At 38.9% G+C, this 12,186-nt stretch overlaps 1 protein-coding gene across 3 annotated transcripts; it reads left to right on the plus strand.

The window, feature by feature from the left end:
- Nucleotides 1-1,996: 1,996 nt before the first annotated feature.
- Nucleotides 1,997-11,920, plus strand: LOC141790526 (major facilitator superfamily domain-containing protein 10-like). 3 transcript variants are annotated; one of them, XM_074670449.1, is made up of 13 exons: nt 1,997-2,280; nt 4,306-4,490; nt 5,170-5,266; nt 5,384-5,455; nt 5,564-5,718; nt 6,411-6,602; nt 8,727-8,829; nt 8,943-9,054; nt 9,140-9,248; nt 9,327-9,417; nt 10,693-10,740; nt 11,051-11,140; nt 11,240-11,920. In XM_074670449.1, exons 2-13 carry the CDS (start codon nt 4,338-4,340, stop codon nt 11,341-11,343), a joined length of 1,326 nt encoding a protein of 441 aa, XP_074526550.1. In that variant the 5' UTR covers nt 1,997-2,280; nt 4,306-4,337; the 3' UTR covers nt 11,344-11,920. The 3 variants fall into 3 exon arrangements, with proteins under 3 accessions (XP_074526550.1, XP_074526549.1, XP_074526551.1); XM_074670448.1 differs by having other exon boundaries at nt 2,001-2,280; nt 5,352-5,455; nt 5,560-5,718; XM_074670450.1 differs by lacking the exon at nt 1,997-2,280 and having other exon boundaries at nt 4,346-4,490; nt 5,560-5,718.
- The last annotated feature ends 266 nt before the right edge of the window (nt 11,921-12,186 follow it).

The following is a 12,186-nucleotide window of genomic DNA, read 5'->3' on the forward strand; positions in this document are numbered from 1 at the left end:
AGAAAGAAGGGTTAACATATAATTTTGATAAGTGTTTGTGTATACAGAGCCTGTTTGGGTGCGTCTCAAAGTGATAATCTGATGCCTCCTCTCTCCTATCTCCTCCGCACCAGAAGTGCTCTCTGAGTCATCATTTTGAAGACTGTCCCAAAGTGATAACTGCGCTTGGAGGATGGAGGAGACTGATCAGAGGAGCTTTGATCGAGGAAACACAAGAGCTGGCTTTGTGGAAGTCTTTTCACTGTCAGACACGCCCCCATATGGAATATCACTCTCTGATTGGACGCTGCAGCTTCCTTCTTTTACTAAACTAGGTTATATAAATAAGTTTCAGAGTTAATGATCAGATGGGCTCTAGATAAAGGCGAAATAGTTAATAAATAATCTAACAATGACACGTTTTACCGGCGAAGTGATCTGTGAGATTCTAAACAGCACACAGAATACGTGTTTGTGAAACAGGTTTAAACTGTTTATGTTTTATTAGAGTTACAGTGCACATGTGCAGACCCAAAAACAGCTGTTAGAGCTGAACAGGTTTATTCCAAGGTCATTATAGTTAACTAAAACAAAACTAAAAACTAAAATTTAAAATACATTGCAGTTAACTCAAACTAATAAAAAACTAGAAAAGAAAACAAAAACGATAAGTAAACTAAAACTGTATCTTGTGTTCACAAAACTAACTAATCAGAGCATCTGTAATAGTTTAATTGCATGTGAGTCTGACTTTAATTGTTACAGAGTCTAAGTTTCTCATTATTTAAGCTTATATTAAATTGTTTTATATATTTTTTTGTTTATATTATTTTATGTAATTTATATTAACATTATAATTATCTATTATAATTTATGTTTATATTTTTCATATTTAGTTAATATTATTTTCATGTGTTTAAGGCAGCAGCCAACAGTTCAGTATCAGCATTGACTGAGCAGTGAGCGCTATGTTGGACTGGAAAATAAAAAGTATTACAAAATGTTTACTCTGACCTTTTTGAATCCTGCACCTGGTTAATAAGGTATGAAAAAACTAAAACTTAACTTAAACTTAACCTTGTTGCAAAAATAAAAACTAAATAAAGACTAGAATGCCCACACTAAAACTAATTAAAACTAAACTGTAATGGAAAAAAATCAAAACGAACTCAAACTAAACTATAATGACAGATCCCAAACTTTTATAACCTTGGTTTATTCATAATACACAATTTAAAGAAAGAACTATAAGCATTTGTGATATTTTCTTTAATTGCAAAAATCAGAAAAACACACAGACCAAGCGGCGTTCATAAAGATTCCACTAGAGGGTGGCAGCAGCAATGCAAACAACCACATGCACAACAAATCAACAATTAAACAGGGATTTTTCCTCTGGAACCCCAAAAGATTCATAATTAAATAAATAAAAACAAAATTTTGAAATAAATACCATTTCAATAAATAACAGACGAATACATAAAACGGCCATTTGATTGTGAAATAAGGCAATGTTATTATGAAATATGTTTTATTATTCTTCAATATCGAATTATTATGATAAACTATTTCATAATGATTATTTTAACAATTTCATACTTTTTTTAAATATACTTACTTACTTTTTACTCATTTTCCAAGCTTTTATAAATTAAAGGATAATAAAACATATTTCATAATAACATTGCCTTATTTCACAATTTAATTGCCATATTATATGCTTGTTTGTTGTTTCATCAAAATGGTATTTATTTCAAAATGTTGTTTTTATTTATTCAATTATGAATCTTTTGGGGTTCCATATTTTACAGCAAAAATAAAATGCTTTATTTTCTTTTATCTTTATATAGATAGCTTTTCACTTGTCTTTTATTTATTTATTTATTTATTTTTTTTCATTCAAATTGGTTTCTTTGTCTTTTATTTTGAATTTGTTCTTAGGATGCTGTGTTTGTTGTGGTTTGTAAAAAATTATATAACTTTTTTGTCATAGAGAAGAAAAACATACAAACGGAATACATGATGGCAAAGATACGTGTGATATCAGGTCCAGCTGCTGTAACTTTTTTTTTTATTATTGAGAGAGGTTTTAGTTCCGTGCGGTCACTGAAGGGGCCATGCACGTGTGAGGAACGCGGAAATACGAGCTTACGGAAACACCCGAACGCACCACTTCTCCTCTGTGCGTTACTGACGAAACATTCCTGTCATCTGAATGTAAGAGGACACCTCTTCCTGGTGTGGAGCAATAATAATGGGCTGATGATAGAGACAGAGAGAAGGTAGAAGTGCTCCGGTCGGGTAAGTCATCGCTCTCATGTGTTGTTCTGATTTTTTAGGGGAGTTTGTGTAAATAGTGTCGACGCTGGCACATTGAGCCTTGAGGAGAGATGATGCTCACTCTGAGGTCTCACTAAACCGATATCAGACTCTGAAACTACCTGTAGGAAATGTGTTTCTGTGTTATTCTGGCTGCCATGCAGTGCTGCCTTCTCTGAGGAGTTTTCTCCTTCCTGCACTCTCGCTATCTTCTCATAATTCACAGTAATGAAAACTTCAGGTGACAGAAACTTCACAGGCACAGATTGACCTGCATTCACCAAGTGTTAAATGGTTTCATCCGCTCTGTAAAGTAGTTAAAGCTTCACATCATGTCTGTTTTAGCATTTTATGTGTGTCCTGTGGATGTGCAGCACTCATTTTAAGTAAAAGTGAATTTATTGGAGGTTTCATGGTTCACAAGACAGAGCATTTGGCTGCCCAGTTGCACCACACTGCAAAAACCTGAAATCTTATCAGGTTTTTATCTTCTTATTATTAGTAGAAAATGTAATTTCAGACTTAATAAGAGCCACATTCACCTAAATAGTCCATAAAATGTCTTGTTTCAAGTCGTTTAAAGACAAAAATAAGGTCTAGTTGATTGTAACAAGTTAAAAAAATCTGCTAATGTAACAAGAGAGAAGTTACTTGTGTGAAGACATTATTTTACTTTTAAACAAATTTCCTAGCATTTTTTTCTTGTTCCATTGGCAGATATTTTTTACTTGTTCCAAGTAATTCAGACCTCATTTTTGTCTTCAAATAACTTGAAACAGGACATTTTTCTGGACCGACCAGTTGAATGTGGCTCAAATCAAGTATAGTCAGACAATTTTTACTTAAAATAAGACAAAAACACTTGATAAGATTTTAGTTTTTGCAGTGCAGCCTAAATGCTTAACAATTGTCCACAAACTAGCAATTTATTAAAACTGATAAAAATCAAGTGAATAATTATCTAAAACAGAAGTTTTTTGTGTTTATAAATTTTTACATGTGATGTCTTAGTTTTTTTATTTTCAATAAATTTGGAAATATTTTTTTTTAATTGGAAAAAAATGTAATTTCAAAAAATTTAACAAATCTCCAAAATCTATGAAATTACAATAAATTGCTACATTTTTCAAAATTTTAAAGTTTCATAAACTAGCATACTTTTTCAAAAAAGTAATTAAAAAAATGCAAAAATTCCAAATATTTTAAAATGTCATACATTTGCAAAAAAAAAAAAAAAACTTTTAATAGCAAAAATGTATTAATTTTTCAAAAGATATCAAAATTTGCAAATTTAAATTATTTGCAAAAATTTGCTGTAATTTAAAAATTCAGAAATTTGCAAAAGTTTTAAAAAAGTGCAACATCTCTATAAAAATGTCTAAATTTGAAAAAAAAAAGTCAAAAAATTGAGATTCAAAAAATTTGCACCAAGTTAAAAAAAGGCAAAATTCTCAAAAAATTGGAAGTTTATCGCAAGAGGAGATGCATGTTTAGTTTAACAAAATGCTAACACATTATTTTATTTGACGTTAATTTTTTTAATCATTAACACCCTCTGTAGGAAAAACAAAAATTCTGTTTTTCGAGCATAAATCTACAAGGAGCCACTGCAAAGGAGTCAAAGAGCCACATGAGTCTCCAGAGCCACAGGTCGAAGACTCTTGCTTTAGTTGTTAGCCTAAGCTAACCGCCTAATGGTGAAAACAGTCCATAGAAGTTTATCACAAAAAGATGAAACATTTTGTGAACTAATGTGTTCACTAAGGTGAAGTATCAGTCGTGTTTGCCGCTGCTAGTTTATAACATACATACTGACCATGGACTGTATAATACATGGACGTAGTCTGGCCGATGTCACCCGTCTGTTTCTGAAACGGTTTCTGAAAGATAACACAGCTTCACATGACAAGCTATGGTTCAAGCTATTTCACAAGCACTGATAAAATAATGCCTCTGTTAAAATCTCATTTTTTCTTCTGTCTGAAACTGTTTGTGTTTTACTTACAGGAACAGCAGAGGCACCATATCCAGTCTGAGGAATGTCTCCCGTAAACAAACCTGCAGAGGATGACGGCTCTTTTTCGTCAAAGGTCATAAACGTTGTGTTTATCCTCCTGCTGCTCGACCTGCTGGGGTTTACGCTCATCCTACCGCTGCTGCCTTCAATCCTGGACCATTATGCACAAACACAGGTGACTGAACTTCACTGTTGATCACTTGATTTGGTTGGTGAATGTTGGTGCCAGATGTTTAAAGAGGGGGTACTCTGCTGTCTCATGTTTTAATCATGGATACAGAGTAAAAAAGCTGGATGTTTGTATGAAATGTGCAGATTTTTTGGATGGCTACATACTCATATGTTGTAGAAATCCATTAATCTGTCTGGAAACTACTACTCAAGAGGGCTGGCCAATCAGAGAGAAGGGGGTTTGTGGAGCAGGGGGGTCTTAAAGAGACAGCAGCGTTTCAGACAGAGGCTGAAAAGTAGGGATTAGGGAGCCACTTCAAGGGCAATAGAGGGGCAGAATAAAGACTGAAAATATCCCAAAGCCCCCTCTTTAAACTCTTTGTCCTTGTTCAAAATCATAAGTGGAACCAGCAGTGGAAAAGATGCTCTGCTTTAAAAAAATCGTGCAGCACGCTGGACTGAAGATGAGCAGGATTTGATAGCCTGCAGAACAAAGGGGGCCTTGTCAGTCCCATAAAAACCATAAGGAACTCATGCATGATGAGATTAGACTGTGTGTGTGTGTGTGTGTGTGTGTGTGAGAGAGAGAGAGAGACAGAGGGAGTGCTGAGTCATGCTGAACTGACCTCTTTACTCCACTTGTCCGCGTGTGGAGTTGTAACGTCTGTTTCCTTGTGGTGCAGGATGTGGTGTACGAGTCCCTGCAGGGGGTCGTGGACTGGTTCAGGGAGGCCGTGGGGATTCCTATGGACAAGAAATACAACACGGTCCTGTTTGGAGGTACATCAGGCTGATTGTTTATGTGGAGTTTCATCTTTTTGTCACATGACCAAGCCTCACTCATGCGTCTGTCGTTGTCTCTCAGGTCTGATCGGGTCTCTGTTTTCCCTGCTGCAGTTTCTGGCCTCGCCTGTGACTGGTGCTCTGTCAGACCAGCACGGCAGACGACCCTTACTCATTCTCACTACAGTAAAGAAAATGTTCATCCACATCTCTGGATTATTTTGAGGATTGAGGTTTTTTGAGGATATTATGTCATTTCAGTCCCTCTGCTCTGATTCCTTTTTTTCCAGTTAGGCCTGATGTCCTCCTACGCTGTCTGGGCAGTTTCCCAGAGTTTCACCATGTTCCTTTTGTTCCGAGTCATCGGGGGCATTTGTAAAGGAAACGTCAGTCTCTGCACCGCCATCGTGGCTGATTTACCCTGTCCTAAAGCACGCAACAGAGGGATGGTGAGCACACGGTGTTGTCTTTGTTTAAATCTCCCATAATTCCACTGATTATCCTTAAAGTGATACTCCGGGATGGAACAAGTTGGGTCCTATCACAAGGTTTAGGGCAGAAATTACCCCTACAGCAGTGTTTTTGTGCAGCAGAAGCCCAGAGTGCTCGCACCAAACACCCCCTCCCTGCTCCTCTGCCGGTTTCCTCTGCACTCAGATGGGGCCATATTTTACTTGACCAAAAACACAAATAAACGGACTCCCACCGAAAAACTCTGATAGCGGTCTGCATTCACGCTTTATCTTGAGAATTAGAGGACTGATACACTAAGCGGCGAGCGCCTCGTAGCCAGCTGTGGCTCTGCAGCGGAGGTAGCGCCGTTTTACGACACGATGAAAACTATGCCTTATTTAGCGGTGTTTTTGTGTGAAAGTAACGCGCTGAAAATTCTCTAAATAAAGCGTGAATGCAAACTGATATCAGATTTTTTCAGTGGGAGTCCGTTTATTTGTGTTTTTGGTCAAGTAAAATATGGCCCCATCTGAGTGCAGAGGAAACCAGCAGAGGAGCAGGGAGGGGGTGTTTGGTGCGAGCGCCCTGGGCTTCTGCTTCTTCTGCCCTAAACCTTGTGATAGGACCCAACTTGTTCCATCCCAGAGTATCACTTTAATGTAAAATAAAACCCTTTTGCCGTGTGCAGGCTATGATCGGCATCGCCTTCTCGCTGGGGTTCACCGTGGGACCGCTGATGGGCGCCTACTTCGCCCTCAGCTCCAGAACAACAGGAAGCGTCTTCTACCAAACGCCAGCTCTGCTCGCCTTGGCCTTCAGTGCAGCTGATCTGCTCTTTATTTGGCTGATGCTGCCAGAGACGCTCACCAAGGACGTCAAGGTTAGATATACAGACTTAAACAGTGAAAACAGATGTTTTTCCCCTTTACATGTGTCCCTACAATTTCAAGAGGCTCTAGGAAGAACTCTGACATTTTTTATGGTATTTCCTCTTCTTTCTTCCCCACTGGACAATTAATTTCAGCGAGTTTTACTCATAGACTTTACAGAATGTGGGCATACACTCAAGAAAAAAAAGAAACACAACACTTAGTTTTGGGAGTTTTGGGGGGGCAGAATAATTTTATTTTGGAGATCCGCCAGTTTTATACGAACCCTACATCCATTTCTAATCCTCAGGCCAACTCATTCAACGTTTACACATTTTCAAGTCCAATAACACAACTAAACAATAGAAAACCCCCAAACCAAAAGTGGCAGGTATTGCATTATACTGTCAATAGGTCACGTGACCTCCGTTGGCATCCTGGACAGCGTTTTTTGTCGCCTCATGGATCGGCAGTAGTGTCTCAGTTGATCCTGTGGAATTGCCGCCCATTCTCCCACCAGTGTCGCCCTCAGCTGCTGTTCACATTTGCGGACACGCAAACTGAGCAGATCCCAGACATTTTCAAAGGGATTTAAGTCTGGACTAATGGCTGGCCAAGGCACGATATGGACGTCATTCTCCTCCAGGAAGTTGGTGCACACACGGGCCCCACGAGGTCGTGCATTGTTGCACTGGAACAGAGCTCCCGCCCCAACTTGGTCAAGAAAAAGTAGCACCACAGGCCTCAGGATCTTATCCCAATAACGGGGACCATTCACATGGCCGCAGAGGCGATTACGGATGGTTCTGGCTGACCTTGGCCTGTGGTGTGTTCCAATAGTGTCTGCTGCAGACCTGGTAGCAGGCGGGAACCTGTTACGGAGATGTGCCAGCCGGTTGGCACGGTCTTGTGCAGCTGATGTTACACGGGGGCGACCAGTACGAGCGTGGTCATTAGAGGAACCAGTGGCGTGGTATCGCTCAGCAAGACGAGTAATGGTAGAGCAGTGGACTCAAATCACCCTGACGACAGCAATACAACCCAGTCCAGCTTGGAGCATGCCAATAGCTCGATCCCTCTCTGGTTGCAACAATCGTGGCATAGAATAGAAATAGAATAGAAAATACTTTATTTATCCCCGAGGGGAAATTCAGGAGTCACAGCAGCAATCAAGAAAACAAAAGTAAGAAAGTGCAAAAAGGTCCACAAGAAAATAGACGACGACAGCCAGTTCACCACTCTCCAGCCCAGCCAGCCTCCACCTCCACAGGGTCCAGGACTGAGCTTCTGGATCCTGTCTGCTCACAGCAGGTGAAGCTCTTCCAATGTGGCGCCGGTGTCCGATGTCAGCTCCGTCAGCCACATCCGTGAACAGCACGACGCCACTCAGCCCTCCGGCAGCCCCTCTGCCGCTGGGCTAGCTCGACTAGCTCGGCTAGCTCGTCCATCCCACCCGAGACAGATCCACAATAACGATGGATGGAAGGACAGGTCCACGTTGTCATCTCCCAGCTCACACCTGAGAACCAGCACATCGTCCTCACCTCCTTCTTCTCACCTTGTGGGAAACATCAGGCCTTGCACCAGTTAGCATTGACATGCTACAGGCTGCTAACAGCTGATTTCACATGTAAACAATGCAGCCATGGTTACATGTAGTTACATGTAGTTGGTGGGAACGTTGTGGTGAAGATGACTTCATATCTGGAACTGGTTTCCATTTTTGTAAACTTCCTTAGCCATCCATCCCTGACTGCTCGAGGTTTTCTCCAAAGAGCTCTGGAGCACTCTTTGACGATTTCTGACTCGACCAAGTCATGGACTAATGTAGTTTGGTCTTTGTTCTGGGCTCTTTAGAGTCCAGTTTGAAATCTTTATCCTCCTACCCCTGCAGACTTGGTCTGGACTGTGAGTCTCTTTGAATTTCTTGATGATACCTCTCATTCCCCGTCTTGTCTTTTGGGAAAAATGCTGTGATAACCCCGTAAATTTTTCTCCTGCTTTTGAAGCGTTACCAGTTTTTTAAAAGTCCCGTCCAAAGTGATTTATTAATTGACACTTAAAAGCTGTGAGCGTTACAAAGAAAACTGAGTTAGACTGAAGTTTGTTCCTTTTGTTTCTTCCTTTCTCCACAGGCTTCCTCCTCAGGGTTCGGGGACCCCGGCGACCTCCTGAGTCCGTTATCTCTCTTCCATTTCTCAGCTGTGTCTAAGACAGAAGATCCGCCTTCAAAAGAAAGTGAGTGCTGCACATGAACTCAGATTCCTGGAAGGAGATTACACCCATTTGACCCACTTATAGGGAGTGATTGAACTTTGGCTCGCTGATTGAAGGTGTGCACGTGCTTACAGGAATGCAGAAGCTTCGAGTGCTGGGCCTGGTTTATTTCTGCTACCTGTTCCTGTTCTCGGGTCTGGAGTTCACGCTGAGTTTCCTTACTCACCAGCGCTTCCAGTTCACCAGGTGTGACTCAGATAAAGCTGTGAGCTCCTTCACTTACAGTAAACTCACCTGAGAGCAGCTTTATGAGTGTTTTATCTCTACCCAGCATGCAGCAGGGGAAGATGTTCTTCTTCATTGGGGTCATCATGGCGTTAATCCAGGGGGGCTACGCTCGCAGGATCAAACCCGGGCACCACATTAAGGCGGTTCGTGTGGTAAGGGAACCTGATATTTACTGAAGGGTCAAGACTGTGTCATTTTCTCCTTTGCTGATCTGTGTTTCTCATCCTCAGGCGATCCTCATGTTGATCCCAGCGTTCATTCTCATCGGACTCTCCTGGAATATGCTGATGCTTTACGCCGGCTTGGCTTTGTACTCATTTGGTGAGCTCACAAGTTAAACCTTTTTGTGCTGGATCAATTTAAAGCAAAGGCTTGGATTATGAGTCAATGAAAAAAGAGTAAGAAAGACTTTTGGTGGATTTAGAGAAATGTTGAATGCTTTGCAAATGTATTACATTTTTCTTAATTTTTGTACATTTTTTAAATTTCAAAATTATTTGAAAATTTGAATTTTTTTTAAACTTCAATAACTTTTTGAATGTCACATTTTTTTTAAATGTTGCAATTTTTATATATATTTTTTTATTTAAATTCTTTTTAAAATGTTTGCAATTTTCGTTTATAATGTTTGCCAAATTTTTTCAATTTTATCAATTTGAAATTTTTCCTTTTTTCAAATTTTGAAAGTTTTGAAATGTTTGCAATTTATGTTCAAGATTTTTGCCAGTTTTTTCAATTTTTTAAATTTCAAAATTACTTGAAATTTTGCAAATTTTTGGAATTATTTTTTTTTTAAATTTCATTTTTTTGAAATTTAAAATTTTATTTTTTTCACATTTTTGAAATTTTGATTCTTTTTAAAATATTTGCATTTTTCGTTAAATTTTTCCAATCTTTTCCATTAATTAAAAGTAAAATTTTTCCTTTTTTCAAATTTCAAAAGTTTTAAAATTTTAGCAATTTTTGTTCAACATTTTTTCCTATAGTTTGCATTTTTAGTTTTCAAAATTACTTTAAATTTAGCAAATTTTTGGAATTTAAACATTTTTTTAGAATTAAAATTTTCTTTTTAGTGTTGCAAGTATTTGAAATTTAAAAAATTTAATTTGGTCTCAGACCAGTTTCTCCGCCAATTTTTTTGGAGGGCTAGATTGGGGTCAGATCAGCCTGAAATTCCTGTAGTGTGAGCCAGGCTTAAGGGGGAGAGCTAATAATAACACCAGAAAAGCTGCCAGATTTGTCACTGTCTTGTAAAAGAGTCCCTGGAGGGGTCGGAAAAGTCGTTGAATACAGCATAAAAGTCGGTAAGTTGGCAACACTGAGGAAAATGTAGATTCAGACATCATCGGGAAAACAGAAAGAATGACAACCATCTAAAAACGTGAAAAGAAGAGGACCGAGCATTGAACCCTGGGGGACGCCTTGTGACAGAGGAGCTGATAAATCTGATATTTAATTGAGTATTAGTCACCGGTTTTGCAGCCATAATGTATCGGGACACTTTCTGCTGTAATAAACATTACTTTATCATTGTTGACATGTAACATGAGACCCCTGCATCTACTGATTATCTTAAACGTTTGTATCTTCACACAGCTGCTGCCATCGTCGTTCCATGCCTGTCTACACTTGTTTCTGATCACGGTGAGCTCCTGTGTTGTTCTTGTCAATAAAGGCATGCAGACCTGATCAAAATCATCTGATCAAAAGTTGAAGACCACAGGCTGTTAAAGCCAAAATCTGCTCAAAATGTTCATTTCCTGTCAGGCATTCACACAGTCTTGCCCTCCTGATGACTAAAGCTAAGAAGCTGTCTCTTCTTGAATGTGGTCGGATCATTGAGCTGCATCAGCAAGGCCTCACTCATTTTTTAACTGGGCTTCAGATTTGGATCAAGTCTGTATTATTTGATCATCCTTCTGTTTCTGATCGTGTCTTATTGATACTCCTCCAGGCTCGGCCAATCAAAAGGGCACAGTGATGGGCATCCTGCGTAGTTTAGGAGCTCTGGCCCGAGCACTGGGACCGGTGGTGTCATCCTCCAGTAAGAAACACAGATGACAGTAGATTTTAGTCGAATATTTTGTATGTTTATCTTAATATAAAGTTCAGTTTGTCATCAACTGTTGTGCTTTCTTCACAGTTTACTGGATCGCCGGCGCTCAAACCTGTTTTCTCCTCACATCAGCCTCTTTCATCGTACCCCTGGCTCTCCTGAGAACAGCTGGAAGACTAAAAGAGGAGTGAGGGACACAAAGACTTGAAGCAACGGTTTAACTGTTTACACCTGTTGGGAGAGAAACGCACTGAGTCAGGTCTTTGACGCATTACAGAACAAATAATCGGATGTATACTGTCTGCGCTGTTTTTGCCGAGGATCAACACTTTGAGCAATATAACAGAAAAGAAAATGCCAAACAGAGCAGTTTTATTTTTTAAACAGAGATATGAGTGAACAAAATGCCTTTAATCATGGTGATCAGGACATGTTTAACCGTGAAAGGTTTTAAAGTTTTGAGTTTTTACGCTGCAAAAAATGAAATCCAAGCAAGTGTGTCCGCCTTATTTTAAGAAAAATATCTTTAAAAAGTTATTTTAACCAGTTTTCATGGAGACATTTTCTAGATTTGCTGGTGAAGTGGCTCATTTTAAGTCTAATCAGACAAATTTCACTAAAAATAAGACTTCAACGCTTTTTTGGTTCCTTTTTTTGCAGTGTAGAAACACAATTATGCTTGTGCAACATTGTTTTCCTTTTTGTTTTCCTTTTTATAATGCAGTATTTTATCATTCACTCCATTTTTTTATAAAGTAGCTTTTTATTTTACATCACTGTAAATGTATATAATATATTTTTGTTGTGGGGAAAAAAAGAATAAACAAAGAAATTTGTCAACTGTGTCTGGAAACTTTTTTTTTTCATGAGTGTAAAAAAATATTTTGGTAAAAAGAGAAAGGGAAATGAAGTCTATTTAAGTATATAAGATTGATTTTCTTTTTTTGAAACCATTTGAGAGTCAACTTTGCCGTGTGCTTTGGATCGTGAAGACTTTAAACCAGCTTCAACATGCCTTTTCTTGAGGAATGGAG

This window comes from Halichoeres trimaculatus, unplaced genomic scaffold (genome assembly GCF_033239565.1).
Source record: "Halichoeres trimaculatus isolate MK-OKI-2021-1 unplaced genomic scaffold, fHalTri1.1 fHalTri1_scaffold_5, whole genome shotgun sequence".
NCBI classification, from domain to species: Eukaryota; Metazoa; Chordata; class Actinopteri; order Labriformes; family Labridae; genus Halichoeres; species Halichoeres trimaculatus.

Bases quoted from the DNA above. Each gene is read 5' to 3' on its own strand.
- LOC141790526 (XM_074670448.1), top strand. From the start codon at position 4,338: ATGTCTCCCGTAAACAAACCTGCAGAGGATGACGGCTCTTTTTCGTCA. The intron at 9,249-9,326 runs GTAAGGGAACCT...TCTCATCCTCAG, and splicing joins ACATTAAGGCGGTTCGTGTG to GCGATCCTCATGTTGATCCC. The intron at 10,741-11,050 runs GTGAGCTCCTGT...ATACTCCTCCAG, and splicing joins TACACTTGTTTCTGATCACG to GCTCGGCCAATCAAAAGGGC.